At 38.8% G+C, this 23,248-nt stretch overlaps 1 protein-coding gene across 1 annotated transcript; it reads right to left on the reverse strand.

The window, feature by feature from the left end:
- Positions 1-4,632: 4,632 nt before the first annotated feature.
- ANKS4B (ankyrin repeat and sterile alpha motif domain containing 4B) lies at positions 4,633-21,418 on the reverse strand. Its single transcript, XM_072597917.1, has 2 exons — positions 21,175-21,418; positions 4,633-6,544 (listed from the first exon to the last, which is right to left on the reverse strand). The coding sequence occupies exons 1-2, from the start codon at positions 21,336-21,338 to the stop codon at positions 5,452-5,454; spliced, it is 1,257 nt and encodes a 418-aa protein (XP_072454018.1). The 5' UTR covers positions 21,339-21,418; the 3' UTR covers positions 4,633-5,451.
- Positions 21,419-23,248: the final 1,830 nt, after the last annotated feature.

The raw sequence follows: 23,248 nt of genomic DNA on the forward strand, positions 1-23,248 counted from the left end.
TGCTGTGGTTCATGGGATCATGAAGAGTCAGACATGACTAGATGACTGCACAACACAACAAAATTCTATACTCCTCCACAGCAAGCTCCTTTCTTTTTTCTTGAATCTCAGGTCTGAGATTCTCATGATTCATGGAACTCATCTTGTCCTGGTAGTGAGGTTTCCCCTGGGACCCCCCAAGTGGTTAACTACAAAATCCTGGGTGCCTGAATTTGTTGAAGTCATGGCAATCACAGAGTTGTTCCAGGCTAGCACATATAATGTGGGAGGAAGTAGAGAGAGGGGAAAAAATAAGGGTGGAAACAGAGAAGTAGCAGTAGTCATGGGCTGGTGAGTTCATCTTCAAATATTTTTCTGTAAGCATTAGTTTGTTTCAGGTTCTATATTTCAGACTCTTTATTCATATTATTGCATATGAAAAAGGGGGCAACTTTCTCTAGGAAACTTCTCACTTCATCATCTTCCCAGAATTTGTTCCTTTTTTTTATTTTATTTGACCATTAGTATTTGCTACAAGGGAAGATTTGTTTTTATTGATGGGAGGTGGGGTTCAAGAGAACTTAGAGGAGACAGATGATAATGACAGTGATATCAAAAAAAGAAAGGAAGGAAAAACAACAGTATCACTGAACCATGTTTAAAAAGGCATAGAAGGAATAGAATGATCATGGCACCGTCAGAAGGGAGAAAATGGCATATATAAGAAATGTCACAAAAGTAAAATTGATAGGACTTGGCAAAAAATTGAATGTGAGGGAAAGAGAGAAAGTGAAGAGTTGAAGATGGCACCTAGGTTTCAAGCCTAGTTGATGAAGAGAATGGTAGCCTCCTTGTTGCCAATTGGAAAGTTAATAAGAGGAAAGATTTGGGGGATCAAGAAGAATCAAGTCACCTCCCCATTTGTAAGTTATTAAAGTTTTAAAGTTAATTTATTAGAACTTTTAAAGCTTAATATTGCACTGAGACTTTTGGGACATCACGTATATTTAGTACTGGCAGGGCTATTCACAGAAAAAAGAGAAGGAAGAGAAAAGGGGTAGAGGCAAAAAGGAAAGGATGTGAAAGAGAAGTGTCCTACTCTGTTCTCCTCCTTTCTCTTTCCCCCCTACTTCCCTGAAATTCCCAGTAGTTTCACCCTCTTTTTACTCTTTACCCATCAAATACTGACCTTGATAAGGAACTCATTAATATTATACATGTAAATGATTAATTAGATAATGAGAGACCTTGCCTAAAGCTATTTGTGTTTAAATGGAGGACAAAGGATTAAACAAACAGACAAAAAAAACACAATGATTTCTCATTGTGAAATTTCATTCATCACCTAATAACAAGTCATTTAGTAGTAAGAAAGTATTTAGACCTCAGAAAAGTTGAAGGTCTTTAGGGGCAATAATGGAGACAGTAAAATGGGGGAGTGGGTGAGGAGGGGGGCTTCAAAAATGAGGCCATTATGGTGTAAATGAAGCATTCCACACCTTGGTAGGGAATCTGAAGTTCTAAGTAGCTCAATTCTGTATAAAAGACCAATGAACTTGCTCCAAGGCGTAGAAGACCCCAGTACCTTTGCTCTAAGTTAGTCATTTTATAGAAGACCCAACAGGAATCTGGAAAATGCTACTGTATGGTCACTATAAGTTAGGCTGAGACTCCTGAAGGAACCCTATTCTACACTAGAAAGAACTACTGAACAGAAAAAGTCTCTATCTTTCCCACTTTCTATCTGGAAAGTGAGAAACTTCAAAACCAAGACGTTGAGGGAACAAAACTAGAGAGGCTTTTACAAAGCCTAGGTTAGTGGTTTCTGTCCTTCCTGAAAGAATACTATAACACTGACTGAATGAGCACAGTAACACCTAGCAACCCTAAAGTTGGAGGTAATGGAATCTACAGTTGCCCATTGCAGAGTAAGCACTGAGAGTCCAATAGATTGACCTAACTAGCATAGACATTTCAGGAATTGATGGGGTACAGGCTCTGGGAATCTCCTTGAACTCTCCTTGAATCTTCCCACTTAATCTGGCTTTTCATACCCATATCTGTTACCCTTAACCTAGCCTGGTCCTCCATTGTCTGTTGCCTCTAGCAGATGATTCCCATCCTTGATCACTTCCCACCCAAACCCCTTCATTGTCTGACACTTCCCAATTATCTCCAGCTATTTCCCTGTCTTTGATTACATCACTAGTTACCCCAGTCCCATCAAGACCCTCCTTAGTCTCCTCCTCCCAGACTACTAGACCACCCCCAGATCCCTTCCACAGTCTTTCTGTATAGGAGTTTCATCTCACCTCCATGAAGGTGCTCAGAGTCAATCCAGCTCTGATTCTGTTTAGCTGAGATTGTATCAGAACCATATGTCAATATGAACATCACAAATACAGACTTCTTAAGAGTCAACCCAGTATGGCAAATCTTTAATAAACTTTGTTTTACTTTGGCTGAAAGAAGACTGGAGTCAAATTCATTTGACACGAACCCAGCATGTTGGTATTTTGGGGTTGTGAGCACCCCAAACCTCAACTTTATGGCTCCCTGACCTCAACAGAATCAGCCCAATGACTGAGCACCTTTCCTAAGCCAAGATGTTAAGCAGATATTCTATGCTCTATTAGGAGTCAGTCCAAAGGCCAAGCAGTCTGCTCTACCTAACACATCCTGAAGAAGGTGTGCCCTATAAGGAACAAGCCCAGATAAATCACCCATTTAGCTAAGTTGCAGGATTCTGTAGAGAGCCACCCCAACCTAGCAGCAGAGTGACTTGTCCATCACCAATACCACCCCACGGTGAACTTCACAAGCACCCTCTGGAGAAAGGACATTAAGGCCTTAATGTTCTAGAGTTCTGAACTGATTTTGCTACATCTGTTCTCCAAAGATGTGCCTCATGACCATTGTAAGTCGAACTTGTGCTTTCTTTTACCCCCATGGTCTATTTGTCTGTGAGAAAGCGTGCCCCAGGTTTATTTGTTGTTGTTACTGTTTTTCAAAAAAATACTCTGAAACTCTTACACTTAACATGCTATTTGAGTAAAAGACTTTTCTAAAATCTGAAACTACTCTATAATTGTTATTGGATAGCACACCCTTGGGGACTTGGGAGCTACAATATTTAGAGGTAATCACTATAGGATTTCCCTTATAACCCAGAGTAGCTTTGAGGAACTGATAGAAAAAATTGTTGATGTAATAGAAAATCATTAATACTAAATATAATAATACTTGCCACTCCCTTAATGATCCTTATAATGTCAGGATTTTAGTAATGACTTATATTCCTATTCTTAAGATAGTTACTCTCTATTAGGTTAAGCCACACCACACCCTTTAAGTCTCCCCACCCTGAGATTTTTAACTTGTAAAGGAATCTAACTTAAGCTGGACCTCAGTTCCTAATGTCCTTGCACCCTTCCATTGGAATTGATGATATAAAGGGCAAAACAGCCAGAATGAAGTGATTTTTCTTGCCTGGATTGCCAAAGGTATTTGGAGGTGTCATGACTAGGTCTTGCTACCTCATACAACCTCCTCCCTCTTTTCTTCAAAAAGTATAAAAACCTTTTTCTTCATTCCTTGGGTTGCAAAATCTATTGTACTCTGCACTCATGGGCCATTTCCCTAGAGTGACAGGTTTGCTACCCTGTTATCTCAATTAAAGTTGCTCTATTCCTCCACTTACGACTTTGATGTATTTCTGAATTTGACAGAACCAACCTTCCATTTGAGTGTAGATTGGAGGAAAGAGGCCAGAGGCAGTGCTATATTACAGGTAAAGAAGCACAGACCCTACAGATAGGGAAAAGCATTAAGAATTTATCTAGTCCCTCTCCTGGACATAACTCAATAAGGAAAACAATATGGTTTAATGACAAGTTACTTGTACTTAGAAGACATGGCTTCGAATGCTAGTTCTTCCACTTACTGGATATGTGTGTGACCTTAAGAAAGTCACCTAACGTTTTTGAGCCTCAGTTTCCTCATCTATAAAAAGATGAACTTAGGTCACTAAAGTCCCTTCTAGCTCCATCATTCTGTGATTCATTCCCTGTAATTCTTGAAGAACTTGAATAATGAAATAAAATCCCCAGCAATTAAATGTCCTAGTGATTTGAGCAGGAAAAAAATAAATTGAATGAGTTGTGGATTTGGCCTAAATCATCTTATTGTTCAAAACTGTTTTCTGAGTTTTACAGGAGGTATCCCTGCTGATCAGTTGTCTAAGAGCAACAACGAAAAGTCAAGTTTGTAGTTACTACCAATTCAGTTCATCTGTGGCTGTAATTGGAAGACAGATAAATTTTTTCTCCTCAAATAGAACTAGTTCTTTGCTTGCTTGGGTTTTGCTGTCATTGTTGTTGTTTGTGTTTTTGGTCTTGGCTGGCATTTTTATCAATATAGGGTGCTCCCTGTGAGGAAATTGTGTACCATCTCTGCACCTTTTGTCTTAAAGAGTTACTGGAGGCAGTCATAGAGCATATGGCAGAGGACAGATTACATCAAGGGGCATCTCTGGTAAAAATCATTCTTCAGCAGGTTAAGACAAAGAATATATTGCCCCCAAATGCCATCACAGTGAGAATTCTGGCATTTGATAATGAACATGCTAAGGAACTTAAAGTAAGCATCTTAAAATGATTTCGCATTCATCTTTATTCACCATTTGTTGAGTTTGACAATAGGTACCTGATAAGTACATTTGATTTGGGAGCATGAAGTACTAATAAAGAAGGTGGTGTCAGGGAATGTGACTTTGGACACCTTCTGGTTTTGTGCTATGAGGAGTCGGAACCATCTGATTGCTGGAAAGTGATTTTGGTGATGTGGGTGTTTAGTAGACACAGAGTTTGTGTTGGCCACCCTGTAATATCAATGCCAAATGATCATCCAAAGTTGAGGTGAGGGACCCCTCTGTGTCTTCAGACCACCCCTAGATAATGCTTTTGGTGTTTACTTCAGAAATGTAAAGGGGTTTTTTTAAATGGTCTGGTCTACTCACTTTAGAAGAATTTGAATAAAAGAAGCAGGTTATAATATGATGAGAAATGAGTTTAAGTTTGAAGTTGAAACCAGAAAGGTGTTTTTTTTATTCATTGTTATTCACTAGACCTTTCCTAAGATGAATCAGCAAAGACTCTTGAAAAGGTCTTGTGAAATGAGACACCATTCTATGTTCCCTTGGTCTCTTTGTGATACCCAATGGTGGTTTATATGGAATATCCCCAGAGTTCAAGATGTGAAGAACTACAGGACATCTTCAAGTCAAGGTAAGATTCCCCTAAAAGATAATGGGGGATTTTCCAAGTGGCTGTTTGGATTTGAGATTTTATTTGTTCGTTTTTTAGGTATGGAAAGAGGAGAGAGAGAAGCAGTCATCTGGCATCAAGATGTTTCCCAGACCTACATTAAAAAGGTCACATACTCTTCACTACCCCCTCTGCACACACTCATTCATCAGAGACTTGTGTCGGTCATCTGGCCAGGATGCTGCAGTAGCTGCTTCCTCCTGCCTATGGCACTGAGGATTTTCTTCCTTGGGCCCAGCTGCATTTGTATGCTCTGGAGATCCTCATCTGAGCAAAGTAAGAGGGCATCTAGATCTATTTGTTCTCTCATAAGGATGGGGATGAACTCACTCAGGTTCTGAGACATCAAGAACAATTCAAGGGGGGTAATATCTGCTTCATCTTCCTCCCATTCCATTTCATTCTCATTCCAAGGCACAGCATCTTCATCTTCTTCTTCTGTTTCGGCATCTGGGTTAGTCTCACCAATGCCCCCTGGTCCTCCTTTCTGGAGTAACCCAGAAACTATATTAAACCCTATTTCTCTTTTGCTGTCTGAGATATCTTCAATGGCTGAATTTCTTTTAAACACAATATTGCCCAGACCAGGACGGTTGAAAATGGACTCTTGAGGCACATCACTATTCTCATCTTCGGTGAGCTGCATCTTATCTTTAAAACCATTTGTGAATGACTCTTCCTCATCTTCCTGGAATACTTCCATCACATTTTGCTGCCTTCTCCTGCTCTTCTTCTCTGTTCCTTTTCCCATCTGTTCTTCTTCTGTGTTCCTGTTCTTGTATCTTACCTTGAAGGTATCTTTCAAACCCTTGGAGAAAGTTTCAAATATACTAGGAATGGAGGAGTTTGAAGACAATGACCCGGAAAAAGTATCCTTGGAAGAAGTGAGGGTCCCACCCTTCTCCTTGTTGAATGTGCGATTCATTTTATCCTGATGTTTGTCCTGAAGTTTTTCACAATCCTTAATCTGCTTCCTGGCATTTCTTTGAGCCTGCTCCTTCTGTCTGGCAACCTTTTTGGGGTTCAAGATACTCTGATTCCTGGCAGCGTTGTCTAGGATGTCAACACATTCACTCTGCTCTCTGCTGGCAGCAGCATCTAGTGGAGACTGTAAGTCATTGTCTAGGGAAAATATATTGGCACCAAAGTTGATCAAGAATGAAACACAGTGGATGTGTCCATTGGAGGCTGCACAATGGAGGGGAGTGTTCCCCCAAATGTCACATTTATCAGGATCACCCCTAGAAGAGAAAGGGTGGGAAACACATGTTATTGTCCTATGTTTATTCACTTGGCACCTATTATGTATCAGGAACAGTATGAGGTACTAAGAACACAATGAAAACACATAAATCCAAACCTGAAACAGTCCCTGATCTCAAGAAACTTATATTCTATTGATAATAAACAGCATGAACACAGAATAGTAGATATAAAATAGGTACAAAGTACTTTCCCAGAAGTAGATGCCCTAAATAACAGGGAGATTGCTTATAAGAGGTAGCACTTGAGTTGAACTTTGAAAGAAACTAGGGAATCTGAGAGGTAGAGAGATGAAAAGGGTACATTTTAGACTTGGGGGCAAATTTTTGTGCAAAGAACTGAGGCGGGATATGGAATGTCATGTATTGGGACTGGAACTTAAGAATGTGTAAATGAGAGTATTGCAATAAACCTGGAACTGTGCTTTAGGATTGGTGTCTACATGGAAGATAGATTGGAAAGAAGAAAAGACTGGAGATCTTAGGACCACTTCAGGCTATTGAAGTAAGCTAGGCAGGAGGTGACAAGTATTTAAGACAGGTTGATGGCTCCAGGAGAGGTGACAAAGTTATGGACAAGAGAGATTTAATGAAGATAGCATTGACAAGACTTGGTAACTGGTTGAATATGAGAGTTGAGGAAGAGGGAAGAGTCCAAGACGGATAATTCTAGGAATTGGAACCAGGATGGCTAGATGGATCGGGCCATCTGCAGTAGAAATAGGGAAGTTAGGAAGGGGCAAGGGTTAGGGAAAAAATGATAATGAGTGCTATTTTAGATGTGTGGAAGTTGAGGTGCTTATGGGACATGCAATTCAAAATATCCAATAAGCAGCTGATAAAGTCAGACTGGGGTTTAAGAGTGATCCTGGGACTGGATATAATTTATCTGAAAGTTGTTTGCTTAGATGTGGTGGCTGAATACAGGAAAATCGATGATATTCTTAGGAGAAACTGTAGAGAATGAAAAGAAGAAGGCCCTGGGGTTAAGTCATGCAAAGGAGGTGGGACATTAATGATAACCCATTGTAGTGCCAATATGATACCCACAGCAGGCATATTTCCAGGGTAAATTCACAAAATATAAACTCTCTTCTCCAAAGACAAAACCAAAATATTTATTCAGGTACCAGAAAGCCAATTCCACCATGGTAACAATGAAGTTTGTACACATTACCAACAAAGGGAGCATGGCTATCCCCAATCATTCGCTCCATCAGGACTCCCCACAAACAAGCTCCCTTAGGCAAAATCACTCCCTCTCTCACTCACTCTAGCTGCTTAGCTCTGCTCTGCCTGCTCTCTCTCTCAGTTCTACCTCACTCTCTCTTCCTGCTGCACACTTCCTGCCCCATCCATTCACCAAACTTCTCCTACCATCTGCTCCACGTGACTCAGTCTGTGGGCTGGGCCAGAGCTCAAAGCAGATCACATAAGCCTATTAAGGGGCAGGGAAGATCTTCAAATTCCATTACCATTACACTCAGCAAAGAATACTGAGAAGGAACAGCCAAGTAGGAAGGGGAAAAATAGGAAAAAGAAGTCACTAAGACCTAACGAGGAGAGAGTGGTTAATATCATTAAAAAATGAGAGATTAAAAAGGATGAGGACTGAGAAAAAGTCATTAGATATGACAATAAATCATTGATAACCTTGGAAAAGATAATTTAACTTGAGTAATGAGATCAGAAATGAGATATTTATTGCAATGTGGTTGAAAAGCAAGTATGGAGTGAGAAAATGGAGGTAATGTGTGTAGACAGCTTTTTCAAATAATTTAGCTATGAAGAGAAAATAAATAGGATGATAGTTGGAGGGTACAGTAGGCTCAATGAAGTTTTTTTAAGGTTGGGGGAGATCTGAGCATATTTGTAAGCAGTAGCAAAAGAGACACTAGATGAAGGAGAGATTGAAAAGTAGAAGTCAGCTAATGAAAGGATATGTTCCCAGAAGAGATTGAAGGCAATGGAATCAGGAGTAGAGGAAGTGTCATTCTAAAAGAGAAGGGCCAATGACTGTTCTCCTCAGATTGGAGCAACAGCGAAAAGAGTGGGGAATAACAGGAAGGTGACTTGAAGAGTAGACCTGTGGAGAAGAGAGAGCTAAATTAGGGTGGATGGTCCCAATTTTGTCAGTGTTGGTCAGGAAGATAAACAATCTTGAAATTAGGCTTATAGGGGTCATCGCTGATTGGACTGAAAGGCCCCAGGCATTCCTGAACTTATCCCTAAATGTTGACTTTCTAATACAAAAGGCCAACACAGAACAAGAAGAAGTAGAACCAGAAGAATTTGGTAGGAAAAGAATAAACATCAGGGTCATGTGGAAAGAAGGTAAAAATAAATAGGAAGGGCACAGCTTGTTGTGGTTTTATAAATGAGTGAAAAAAAAAAAGCATTTTTTAATCACTTATTATATGCCAGAAAACAAAGTGACAGGAGCCCTAAAACTTAGAATAAGCTGAATTCTCTGAAGAAAGCTAAAGTCAATTAAAAGAAGTTGTATTTTGGAAAAAAAAAAAAAGCTATATTATGGAAGGAAAAAAGAGGGTGATAGAAGGGATAGGTCTGTTGCTTGAAATGGATGACAAGAGAGAGAAAGTAAAGTTGTTCGTTTCTCATTGTGCTGCTTTTCTTTAGCAAGGAGAACACAACACAACAAAATAGCCAAACAGGAGTTAACACTCAAGATAAGTAAGGACTGATCACTCTTGATCAATTGAGGTTGACTTGCCTAGCTGAGCTGCATCCTGAAGTACTCAAACTGGCTAGCTCACTGTCTGGAATATTTGAAATATAGTGGAAAATGGAAGGGGCTCTATGGGCCTAAAGAAGGGCAAATGTTTCAGTTTTCAGAAGAGGAAATAAAGTATGCAGTGAACGGTGATATCTGGTAAAATTCTAGATGAATCCTTAAAAAAAATGGCTAGTGAACACCTAGCCAAGAACACAATGATTTCAAAGAGCCAGCACAGCTTTATAAGAGATGGGTCATGAAAAACTAATCTTATTTCCTTTCATGACAGGGTTTAATAAACTGGTGGATCAGGGAAATGCTATACATATATAACAGCTAGATTTTAGAAGAGTATTTGATAAAGTACTCCATACTATACTTCCAAGAAAGATAGAGTTGTGGGTCAGATGATCATACAACTAGATTCTGAACTGGTTGAAATATCAGACATGTTTGTAAGCAGTAAGAAAGAATCATATGGGTAAGAAAAGATCAAAGCGTAGTCATTAATGGTTCAATGAAAAAATAAAATTGGCAGGAGGTCTCTAGGGCATGTAGATGGTCTAAATCAACATGGCATCCAAATGGTTATGGCCTTGTGATATTTAACAATTTTAATGATGGCTTGGATAAAGGCCATCAAATTTGTAAATGTCACAAAGTTGACAGGGGCAGCTCCCATACTGGATGGTAAGAGTTGGGATACAAAATGATCCCAACAGTCCTAGAGCATTGAGCTGACTCTAGTAAGGTACCTTGTCCAGTTCAGGAATATATTGTCTGGAATATCAAATACTGAGTCTAGACAGATAGGCTGGTAGGAAGATTGTAAAGGTCCTTAAGAGCCCAAATGGGGACTATGGATTTTATCACTGAGGCTAGAGACATGATCAGACCTACACTTTAGTAAGCTATCTATTGGAGACCTTTCTTTATCTAAGGCACATCTGCCTTAACTTCATCCTCCAGAAGGCTATGGAACCAAGGGGAATGCTGTAGATAAAGTTTACATAAATTTTAGCAAAGCATTTTGTAAAGTATCTCATACTATTCTTATAGACAAGATAGAGAAATATAGGTTCAATGATAATATAGTTTGAAGGATTTGAAACTAGTTGAAAAAAGGAATAGTTTAATGGGGTTCAATGACAATTTGTCTAAAGGTCTAAAAGTCTCCATTGGAGCATTCCAGGGGTCTGTTCTCCTTGGCTCTATGCTATTTTTAGATTTTTTATCAATGACTTAGAAAAAGGGACAGATGGGATGTTGATCAAATTTGTCATCATCTGTTAGCTACCCCTCCCAGTTTTTAGCATCTACAGAGTCAGGATCCCAGAAGGTTTCAATAGCTTGAACATTGGGTTGACATGATAAGATGGCATGCAATACAGATAAATATAGTTTAAACCTTGGATGAAAAAAAAATAGCTTCACAAGTATAGAATGGTCAAACAATTTGTCTAAAAACAGGCATGGGATTTTAATGGACAGTAAGCTCAATGAATCAACAGTGTAAGGTGGCAATCAAGAGAGCCAAGAGACCTCGGGCTGCATTGTGAGAGTTATAGTTTTAAGGCACAAGGTGATGCTATCTCGATGTACTCTACCATGATAAGATTACATCTCAAGAATCTTGTTCTATTCTGGATGTCACAGTTTAAGAAGAATACAGATAAGCTTGAGGAAATTAACCAGGAAGATAAAGGAACTTGAATCCATGTCCTATGAGAATGTGGTTGCTGTTTAGTCATTTTTCAATTGTATCTGACTCTCTGTGATCCTATTTGGAGTTTTCTTGGCAAAGATACTAGAGTAGTTTGCCATATTCTTCTCCAGCTCATTTTATAGATAAAGAAACTGAGGCAAACAGGGTTAAGTGACTTTCCCAGGGTCACACAGCTAGAAAATGTCTGAGGCTAGATTTGAACTCAGGATAAGCACTCTATCCATTGTGCCACCTAGCTGCCCCCTATGAGAAGGGAACAAAGGAAATTAGGATATGCATTCTTGAAAAAGAGAATGAGGAGGGGCAGAGCCAAGATGGCGGAGTAGAAAGACACATACACCAGCTCTGAACCCACAGCCCATAAAATATCTGTAAAAAAGAACTCCCAACAAATTCTGGAGCAGCAGAAGGCACAGAACAATGGAGCAGATGAGATTTCTGTTCCAGAGAGCCCTGAAAACAGACACCAAAGGTCCTCGAGCTGCGGACCTGGAGCCGAGCCCAGCCCTGCCTTGGCCACGCAGCACCGAGAGGAGCAGATCTGAGTAGGCTTCAGGGACAGAATCTCCAGCAGCCACACAGGTCCCTCCACCCACAGGCCCCAAAGGTTGGTGAGAGGGTCTTCTCAGCTTGCCAAGAGGGGAGTGGGGTGCCCCCATAACTCAGGCCTCCTCAGGAGGCAGCAGCAGAGGCGGCAGCAGACCAGGGCTCCCCAAGCAGGCAGGAGCTAGGATCCATTGTTGAAGGTCTCTGCATAAACCCCCTGAGGGAACTGAGCCCGTGAGGCCGCCCTGCCCCCACTTGAGCACCTCAACTTAATGTCACACTGAATAGCAGCCCTGCCCCCACCCAAAGCCCTGAGGCTGGGAAGCAGCATTTGAATCTCAGACCCCAGGCACTGGCTGGAGGCGAAGTGGGTGTGAGGAGAATATTCAGAAGTCAAGTCACTGGCTGGGAAAATGCCCACAAAAGGAAAAAGAAATAAGACTATAGAAGGTTACTTTCTTGGTGAACAGGTATTTCCTCCCTTTCTTTCTTATGAGGAAGAACAATGCTTACCATCAGGGAAAGACACAGAAGTCAAGGCTTCTGTATCCCAGCCCACTCAATGGGCTCAGGCCATGGAAGAGCTCAAAAAGGATTTTGAAAATCAAGTTAGAGAGTTGGAGGAAAAACTGGGAAGAGAAATGAGAGACATGCAAGTAAAGCATGAAAAACAAGTAAACACCCTGCTAAAGGAGACCCAAAAAAATGCTGAAGAAAATAACACCTTGAAAAATAGGCTAACTCAATTCTCAAAAGAAGTCCAAAAAGTCAATGAGGAGAAGAATGCTTTAAAAAGCAGAATTAGCCAAAAGGAAAAGGAGGTTCAAAAGCTCTCTGAAGAAAATAGTTCTTTAAAAATTAGAATGGAGCAGAATGAAAGCTAATGACTTTATGAGAAAACAAGAAATTACAAAACAAAACTAAAAGAATGAAAAAATAGAAAACAATGTGAAATATCTCATTGGAAAAACAACTGACCTGAAAAATAGATCCAGGAGAGACAATTAAAAAATTTTGGGACTACCTGAAAGCCATGATCAAAACAAGAGCCTAGACATCTTCTTTCATGAAATTATCAAGGAAAACTGCCCTGAGATTCTAGAACCAGAGGACAAAATAAATATTGAAAGAATCTACTGATCACCTCTTGAAAGAGATCCAAAAAGAGAAACTCCTAGGAATATTGTAGCCAAATTCCAGAGTTCCCAGGTCAAGGAGAAAATATTACAAGCAGCCAGAAAGAAACAATTCAAGTATTGTGGAAATACAATCAGGATAACACAAGATCTAACAGCTTCTATGTTAAGGGATTGAAGGGCCTGGAATAAGATATTCCAGAAGTCAAAGGAACTAGGATTAAAACCAAGAATCACCTACCCAGAAAAGCTGAGTATAATACTTCAGGGGAAAAAAATTATCATTCAATGAAATAGAGGACTTTCAAGCATTCTTGATGAAAAGGCCAGAAGTGAATAGAAAATTTGACTTTCAAACACGAGAATCAAGAGAAACATGAAAAGGTAAACAGGAAAGAGAAATCATAAAGGACTTTCTAAAGTTGAACTGTTCACATTCCTACATGGAAAGATAATATTAGCAACTCTTGAGACTTTTCTCAGTATTTGGATAGTTGAAGGGATTATACACACACACACACACACACACACATACATATATATGTACACACACAGATAGCACAGGGTGAGTTGAATAAGAAGGAATGATATCTAAAAAAATAAAATTAAGGGGTGAGAGAGGAATATATTGGGAGGAGAAAGGGAGAAATGGAATGGGGCAAATTATCTCTCATAAAAGAAGCAAAAAAAGCTTTTTCAAAGAAAAGGGAGGAGGTGAGAGGGAAAAAGTGAAGCTTACTCTTCACATTTGGCTTAAGGAGCAAATAGCAGGCTCACTTAATTTGGTATGAAAATCTATCTTACACTACAGGAAAGTAGGGGAGAAGGGGACAAGTGGGGTGAGGGGGATGATAGAAGGGAGGGCAAATGGGAGGAGGGAAAAACTAGAAGTAAACACTTTTGGGGAGGGACTAGGTCAAAAGAGAGAATAGAAGAAATGGGAGGCAGGATATGATGGAGGAAAATATAGTAGTCTTACACAACGTAACTATTATGGAAGTCTTTTGCAAAACTACATATATATAGACTATATTGAATTGCTTGCCTTCTGAGTGAGGATGGGTGGAGAGGTAGGAAGGGAAAGAAGTTGGAATTCAAAGTATTAGGAATGAATGTTGAGAATTGTTTTTGCATACAACTGGGAAATAAGAAATACAGGTAATGGGGTATAGAAATCTATCTTGCCCTACAAGAAAAAAGAGAAGATGGGGATAAGGAAAGGGAGGGTTGAGATAGAAGGGAAAGCATACTGATGGAAGGGGAATCAGAATGCAAGGCATTATGGGGTGTGGGGAGGGGAGAGATGGGAAGAAAATTTGGAACTCAAAATTTGTGGAAATGAATGTTGAAAACTAAAAATAAATAAACATATTGAAAAAGACAAAAAAATGAAACAACAACAAAAACATAGCCTCTCGTTTCCAAAACCCACTGTTCTATTTATTTTAAAACAAAACTGTTGAAAGCCTCTTTAGAAACCCTGGCCATCAAAAGATGATTATAAAATATCTCAATGACTGCAATATAAATAATTTTTAAAAAACACACGATAACATTTTCCTGAAATTTCACAAGTTGAACTGAAACTAGAGCTAGAAAGAAAAGCATGGAAAGCATTTTTCCCCAACAGAGGACAGAGTTCTGAGTCCAGTCATAAATGCTTGAAAAAACCCCACAGGTGAGTGGAATTTTCCCATGTCTCACTGTTGCAAATGACTTTCCAGTGTGGAGAAATTGCATTAACAAAGACCAATCTGATTCTACAAGTATGCTCCTCTTTAAAGAAATCTACTTTGCAAAATTCCAGATTCACAAAACAGATATCAGGAAATTAAATGTCACATTAGGAAAGCATTAAACACTTCACAGAAGAATCTCTTGCAAAATTCTTTACTGGTGAACTTACAGAGTATGCTTAAAATGGTTGAACCTACAAAATTAAATTTATACTAAACTTAGTTTGAGGGTTTCATTGGCATTGCATTATCAATGAGTTTGTCATCTAGTATGTCAGCTCTCCTCAGATATGTACCCTTTGCAGAGTCAGGATCTAAACAGGTCTCAATAGAAAATATTGGGCTGAATCTAAAAAGATGAAATCCAATACAGATATATGTAAAGCTTTACATTGGGTGTGAAAAAAATTCTCCTTGCCTCAAGGAAGGAATTTTCTGCTTCTATATTCCTTTAGATCAACTTACATTCAAAGCCAGCTCATCCATAGATAGACTTCAGTCCTTGGAATAATTTCCCTGTATCTCTAGAAATTATTATTTCCCATTTCTGCCCTGGTGTACACTGGTTGTTCTTATTCCTGAGGTTACAGTTTCTATTATGCCAATCAAGTCCTTAACCTTAAAACATCAACTTTCAAAAATGATGAAAAAATTCCACTCTTAAAGGTAGATGGGATCTTGGGTTATAGAATCATAGATATCGAGCAAGAAGGGATCTTAGGGATCACTGAGTCCATCCCCTCATTTTACAGATGAGTAAACTGAAGCCCAAAGGGTTAAGTAGTTTGCATCACACAAGTGTGCATGACAAACATGAGATTTAAACCCAAGTCTTCAGATTATGGATAGCTAAGTGACTCTGTGGATAGAGTGTCAGGCCTGGAGTCATCTTCCTGGGTTCAAATCTGGCCTCAGACACTTCTTAGCTATAAGATCCTGAGCAAATCACTTCATCCTGTTTGTCTCAGTTTCCTCATCTGTAAAATGAATTGGAGAAGGAAAAGGCAAACCACTCCAGGATCTTTACCAAGAAAATCCCAAATGGGGTCATGAAGAGTCAGACATGACTGAAAATGATTAAACAACAATTTCAGATTCTAAATCCTACACTCATTCTGGACATTACAATGAAAGGAAGTCTTTAAAAAAAATTCTGATAGCCAGGAATCATTTCATGATGGCTCTAGAATGTTGGGTAGATAGTCTATGGAGAACTGATAGAAAGACATAGTCAAGAATCACAGAGGACAAGGAAATGTAGAGGGGTTGCAATATGAAACAATGGAAGAAGTATCTATACCAGAGAAATCTAGCAAAGTCAAAATCATCTTCAGGTTTGATGAATTTGCCATCTATGTCTTGATCCTAGTTATTGACGAAAATATTAAACACCACAAGGCCAATCATACATAGACACCTGAGATACTGAATGATCTCTATCCTACTTACTACTATGGAGACACATTCTTTGACACTTACTACACGTATGAACTTGGGAAAGGAGCTTAATTTCCCTGGGCTTCAGTTTCCTCATCTAGAGGATTAGTTGGACTAGATAGATGGCCACTGAGGTCCCTTCCAACTTTATAGCTATGACACTATGACTATCTAGGAGAGAGATTAGCCTACACTTGGGAACACAGATAATAGCCACTCAGCTGTAGCAGAAATAGCCTCTAAGTCACTTATTCTCCATAACAGTTGAGATTTCAGTCCTGCTTCTGTTTTTGACTTGTGGGTACTTAATCCTCAACCCTAAACACCTGTTAAAAATTTTTCCAGCCAGTTAATACCACTTAGCTTCCTTTCCTTAGTATCAACAACTTCACAGCCACACCTCCCTCCTTTTTTTTTTTGTACCAGCGTTCTATAGGTTTCACTAACTTGCCCAACCCACTAATCCCCTCTATTCATTTCCTTTATTCTTTAATTGTACCAGTAACCTTTTCTTATTTCCCTTTACTCATTTTGGAATTATCTCTTCCTTAGGCTTCTTAAACTTGATAATTCTTCAGGTTTTACTAGCTAATTTTATGCCAATGCTGAATGGCACCGTGTCCTTGGAGTCAGGAACACCTGAGTTCAAGTCTGACCTCAGACACTAATTAGCTGTGTGACCCTGGACAAGTCACTTAACTTCTGTCTGCCTCAATTTCTTTATCTGTAAAATGGAAATAATAAAAGCACCTACCTTCCAGGAAGGCAGCTAGGCAACAAAGCAGATAGAGTTCCAGACCTGGAGTCAGGAACATCTGAGTTCAAATATAGCCTTAGACACTCACTTGCTATGGGACCCTGGGCAAATCATTTAACCCTGTTTATCTTAATTTCTTCATCTGTAAAATGAGTTGGAGAAGGAAAAGGTAAACTACTCCAGTGTCTTTGCCAAGAAAACTTCAAATAGGGTCATAAAGAGTTAGACATGACTAAAATGACTGAACAACAAACCTTCCAGGGTTATTATGAGGATGAAATATATTTTGCAGACTAAAATACTATGTAAAACCCAACAATTATTATTTATTTTACCATTTTTATTATATCCTCTTTAGTTGTCCTTTACCATGTTTTTTTTTTTTCAACCAAGAAATAGAATGTGGACATCTGGGCTTGGAGATTGCTTTTAAAGTTTTCTTCAATTTATCCCATTTCACAAAATTTTTCCTTGTCATATTCAACCTCTGATGTACCTCAATGGTCCAAATGCCTCCAACACACCTGCTCTAGGTCCTCCTCCTTATCTGGTTTAAGTCCTTTTCTCTTCTTACACTCTTCTCACAGATGCAAAAAATAGTTGTATCTTTGGTATCTTCCTTGCCTAGAGATGAATTGCTCTCATCCTGTCCTCATAATTGTGTCACTTCCAGAATCAATCTCATCAATGTATACTTGATCCAATCCAGTTGCTTTCCCACCTTGCTTCTCTCTAGCATCATTTCTGTCTCCTCTATGAGTATAAGTATGGTGGTTCTGTCCTTATTGATGAAAGATATTTGTGATTTTAAAAAATCCTTATAAATCTTTTTCATTTTTTAAATTTTTTGTTCTCTCTCCTTTCTCATCCCTAATTTTCTTGGGATGAACTTGTTTGGTTGGGTCTATTGTCAAACTTTCTTTAAATTGGTTCTAATCTATATTGCTTCTCTCTGATAAAGTCCACTGTTTCTCTGGTTTATCAGTATATACTGCTCACAATCTTGCATCATCCACTAAACAAGATTTTATAAATGAGTTTCATTCTAGGTTAGTGCTTCCTCTGGCTACTATTTCTTTCTCTTTGGTGAATAAATCAAGAATTTGCTGACTAAGACTTTAGACTCTTTGAGTTTCCATGTTATGATAATTGGTTTAAAGTTAAAATTATTATCTGTGTCAATGCCCTTCCTACCATTATCATACCTTTTTCATTGGGTTCATTCTTTGTTGCCGAAGAAGACCATGCCATCAGAGAAATGATGATGTGACTTGTACTTGAATTTGTTTTGAGTGAGGGAAATCTGTGCAAGGTCACCAGCCTCATTTCTCCTCCCTATAACTTGTTTGTATAACATAAACAAGTTATAAAATAACTTGTTTTATAAGTCAGGTTTAAATTGTTTCAACTGCATTCCATATGTTTTATTTCCTTTTATTCTTTCCCCTTGTGTTGTATTCATTTTGATCTTTGATCTCACAAGTCTACAGACTGACTGGTCAGGAATTGCTCCCACACTAGTAATGAAGCATTTCCAGTTATTAAAAAGATAATAAATTCTTTTGTGATGCTGTTTGGTTCTCACCACGTCTAGAGCTTAATGAATCTTTTCTTGAAGAAAATCATGGCATTTAGGCTTAAGGCTTCATCTTTGTACTCTTTCATTCTTTTTTGCTGATCCTTTTTTTCAATATATTTCTTGTCATTGTTACCTTGTCCTACCTTTGCATTGAAGTCACTAAGTAACCAAGTATGTGCTGATTTACTTTGGAAGATCTTATCAAGTTCTACTGTAATTTTTCTCTTTGTTCTGTACAATAAATGTTAGTGCATAAGGTATAATTGTTTTCATAGTGATCTTTTTGGAACTACTTATCTTGAGCACCATATTAGATTACCAAATGTTCTATGCATTGATGTTTCTTATTGTTTGGGAATGTCTAATAAGACCAACTGTCAATGCCCTTGTCTCACCAAGGAATACCTATCAACCATCCTTACACTCAGCTTCAACTTCTTTCTTCTAATTCTGTTTATAGTAAGCTGGTCAAGATAAGTATTATTCAGTTCCATACTTAAATGTGCAATGGTGGTCATCCCATGGAATATGCATGCAGCTGAACTGATCTCCCTTAGGTCATCTCTGAATTGGGACATGTGCTGAGCTGATAATGGGACTAAGCTGTTTGGGATGATAAAGCAATCTCTTTATTGGTCACTTAGTCCATGTGACAGTGTCACAGGCAAAGGGTGCCTGTGTCAAAGAGCATTGGTCACTGAGTCACATTAATGTTTTCTATCACATTATGGATATGACTAAGAATCTACTTATTCAATTCTGAGGCTGGAATGGAGGACCTTCAAGGTCAGTTAGTTTAGACCCTTGCTTCTAGGAAAGATTATACATAAATTATCCTAGACAACTATTCCTCCAATTCTTAAAGATCCCTGGGGAATGAAATTTCAGGTATATGATTTTTTCTCTTCCTTTTTCATATTCCTTTCCTTCCCCACTCTCATCTCTCCACTATAACTCCCTATGTTAATCCCAATCCTTGTCATATATTGTGCTGAGATTGGCAGTCCTTGAAAGTGTTCAGCTGAGGTTCCAACTCTTTTCCCCTACTTTTCTTTTCTGATTTGAATAATGCAATGAAAGTGGTTCATCTTCCCCCTTTGCTACCATTCATCCCATAATACCTTTCGTACAATCTGACACAATTGTGCTGTGTTGGCTAATCAATGTTCTTATATTTTGTTAAGGCCCCTTTTCTCTTTCTAAGTGAATAATCCTTTTTGGTAGGGACTGGCTTTTGAATCTTGTTTTATTATTCATTGAGAATTAGTTAGCATCTTCAGTGGAATACAAGGAATTCTGTGGTAACCTCACCTTGATTATTTTCTTTTCTGTACTTGGAGTAAGGTAGATCCTGAAGAAATGATTCTGCCCAAAGCTAATCCTATATGAAAATAAGTGGATAGGCATCATCCTAGAGGTGCATGGAAAGCTCAGTGCCTAAAACTATTCTTACCTTTCTGATCTGAAATCATCACCTGTGGATTACAAGTGGACTAGAGGACAAAGCTGGAAAAAGCTCCCATTAATATAATTTACCTCAGAATGGCTTTTAAGCCTTTTTCCATTAGCACATTGGGGAAAGCTAGTTTATTAGATCATCTTTGAAACTAATGAGAGTAGATGTTAAATAAATTTCACAGAGAAGCAGAGAAAGGTTAAGGAGTAAGGGAGTCAAGGAACAGCAGGAGAGTAGCAGACTAAGGGAGACATCCCTATAATTGGGAGTTGGGGGAAGTCAATGTCAAAGTTGAACAGAATACGTAAAACTTTGCTAATTTCACCACTATGTCTAGGGCTGGCCTTGACCCTGATATTCTCCATCATAAACATCTTTTCAATTTCTTTCCTCCTTTCTTTCTGTGTAATGCCCCCCCCGTCTCTGTCTCTCTCTCTCTCTCTGTCTCTCTCTCTCTCTCTGTCTCTGTCTCTCTCTCTGTCTCTCTCTCTCTCTCTCTCTCTCTCTCTCTCTCTCTCTCTCTCTCTCTCTCTCTCCCTCTCTCCCTCCCTCCCTCCCTCCTTTCCTCCCTCCCTCCCTCCCTCCCCCTTTATTGCACTCCCCCCAACACATATACTGCTTAGTTCTATTGGTGGTCCTCAGAATTAAGCAAATTGCTAATGCCTCAATTAGAACAAAGAGAGATCATTGTTTAGGCCTAGTTTTGGATGAAGTAGTTCCCATAGTGAGGCAAACTCAAAGTCCTATTTATAGCTTATTTAATTGACTCATAAATAAGCCTGCCATCCAACTTTGAAACTGGGTCTCGCTACGGTGTCAGGGACCAGATCTTCAAGAAGGGAACAACTTCATCCAGCGACTTCATAGGTGAAGAGAAAATAAAAATTCTATAAACTGGAATTTATGCTGGTAATGTTCTTGGAAATAGAACTTCTTAAAAGTTGAGCATTTACTTTTGGGTAAAAAGATTCATAAAATAATAGAATTGCTTCTCTCCTATCCCCACCTCCTACTCATTTAAACTGCATTTTAAAATCATGCCAGATACACGGAGTTTATCGTCTTGAAAATATTCAGCAAAGATTTTTAAGTATTTATCCTTGGCAACACATTCCAGTGTCTCTGGCTTATAAAAGAAACATCATCTATTCTTTGCCATTATCACCAGATCATCTTGCTCCATCCTCAATGGCAAAACAAAATAAAACAAAAAACCTAGCATCAGCTCAATGGTTAAAAAAAAATGCATTTCTGGATCTAGGTAAATGTCTATTATTATTATCACAATCATTATTATTGAGATAGGCCTGTCATTCAGAATTGTAAAACACAAGGAAGAGGCGCTAACTATAGGATTTCCCCATTTCCCAAGGAGGCAGTTATTTAAAGACTTCAGGAAAGACTTGTAGGATTTGTCCCACGTGCCATTTACTTTACTCTCATGTGAAAAAATCCCCTGAGTAACTTGGCCTTTATCAAAAACTATAGTCTAAACTTACCCCCTACTACAGATGATCTCCAGAGCTTCCAAGTTGCCATGGTAGGCTGCCAGGAGTGTGGGAGTCATGCCATCTTCATCAGACAGATTAAGATCTCGCTTGGTAGCCTCTTTCAGAATTTCCAGGTAGCCATCAGTCGCAGCTTGGTGGTACCGGGTGGACATTTTAAATTCAGCTCTTCTCTTACCTCAGCCAGCACTCAGAGTGTTTGCCCTAAGTCTTCTGCCAGGCAGAGGCCTACCCAGCAGCCCTGCCTCAATGGGAGGGGTTAATCAGTGACTATAAACTGCAGTATACCTTCAATAAGGTAGAAATATGAGGGCAAAGCTCATCACCTGTCTGCCTCCCTGGAGGAAGCCAGAAAAGTACTTAGATCTGACAGAGGAAATTTTCCTTCCAGAATGGCTGCCAATGGTTATTTTATTTCCTTCACACTCCCAAGTATTTTACAGTTTGGGGGAAAAAGGAACTGAAACAGAGGTTACATCACTAACTGATTATCATAAAGGTGACATAGGCAATATAGTCATTGAACAAAAGGAGACAGTTTTCATTGTCATATAATCTAGCACTACTCCCCAGATTTTATTGGGAAAGTATCTTTTTAAACTATGCTTTCCTCTCTTCTGTTTTCTCTGTCCCCCACTGTCACAAAGAAGACATTATTCCAGGGGGATGCTTTTACGTTTCATGGGTCTTCCGTTCTCAGCTACTTCTCAACAATAATTAGAGATTTAAGCTGACCTTTGATCCTTTTCCTGGTTGCCATGTAAACAGTAGGAGGAGTATTTGAGATAACTGAGTCATTTGGTTGCAAAGAGGAACAAATTCTCCTAGAGCAGGCTAACTTTGTTCAGGGGTTATGGCTAACCTGGGAATGAAGAATGAATCGAACAGAAATGTTGATTCACTTATGAAGAAGCTTTTAATCCACACAATTTAAATTTACTGTCATTCCTATTTTAATCATTTTAATTTCTTTTGGCCCTAGATAATCTTTCTTTGTCTCTCAACCAATGTAATTTTCTTTAAAAAAACCAAAACCAAAACAATATCCATATCTTGCCCCCAAACCTTGAGAGAATTTGTTAATTATATGGATTTCTTTTTTGCTTCTTAACTGTTTATTTACTTGTCTTGCGTTTCTCCCATTTGAAGTATTTCTAGATCAAGTAACCTGTTTGTCTCTGGTGTCTTTAGAAAGAATGATGACAATAGCTTTCTTTGGGAAGGCTTTGAAAGAGAAAGCTTTGGGGAAAGAAAGAATGTCTTGAATGACTGTGATATAACAAGAAAAAGGCATCAATAGCACTTCTTTTTACAGTCCCTTTTTTGGTGAAATCTTTTGTTATTGATGAAGATGCTCCACATTGCATATTTTGGGATGGATTCTGATTGCCTTGGCTGGGGTGGGGGAGGGATATTATATCATATTCCAAAGGTTATTTGAATAGCTTTTCCCTAATATCTAAAAGCCTCTCTCTTTTCTGCCTGCAGTATCTATTATTAGACATTGAAATTTGGTGTTTAACTACTGTGTTGCTTAGAGATTAAAGATCTTATCTGTCCTCCAGGATTGCCATCGATCAGAACTCTGTCATCCATTTTCAATATTCCTAGATAATTTTCATGCATTGTTCCTACAGTACGGTAGTCAGAATTTTCAAATCAATAACATTTTCCCAGGATATCAATAATCCTCAGTTTATCTCTGAGTCCTTTTCTCAAGGTCAGTTTGACTTTTGTAGAATATGAATTCTTCTAACGATGTTATCCTTTGGCTCTGTTTTACCAAATTTTCCTTATCTATAGTTTTGAATCCCAAATCTTTCATTCCTTTTTTACAGTTTCAATGGTTTTATAGACATATGTTTTTGTATTGTAGGAGAATCTAGATGAAAAGCATCATCCTACACAGAATTAATAAACTTTATTTCCCCTCATAGGGCAAGAAAGCTGATTTCAGGGACAATCTCAATGTACAGCCCCTGTACCTGCAGTGGGGTAGCACCAGGTAGCAGGGGTGGGAGGAGGAAGGATCCATACTTCAGTTGATAGAAACCCTCAGGCTAAA

The sequence above is a fragment of the Notamacropus eugenii genome, chromosome 3 (assembly GCF_028372415.1).
Source record: "Notamacropus eugenii isolate mMacEug1 chromosome 3, mMacEug1.pri_v2, whole genome shotgun sequence".
Lineage (NCBI taxonomy): Eukaryota > Metazoa > Chordata > Mammalia > Diprotodontia > Macropodidae > Notamacropus > Notamacropus eugenii.

Coding starts and splice junctions, on each gene's coding strand:
- ANKS4B (XM_072597917.1), bottom strand. CDS start 21,338: ATGTCCACCCGGTACCACCAAGCTGCGACTGATGGCTACCTGGAAATT. Junction 6,545..21,174: donor GAGATCATCTGTAGTAGGGG/GTAAGTTTAGAC, acceptor TTTCTCTTCTAG/GGGTGATCCTGATAAATGTG.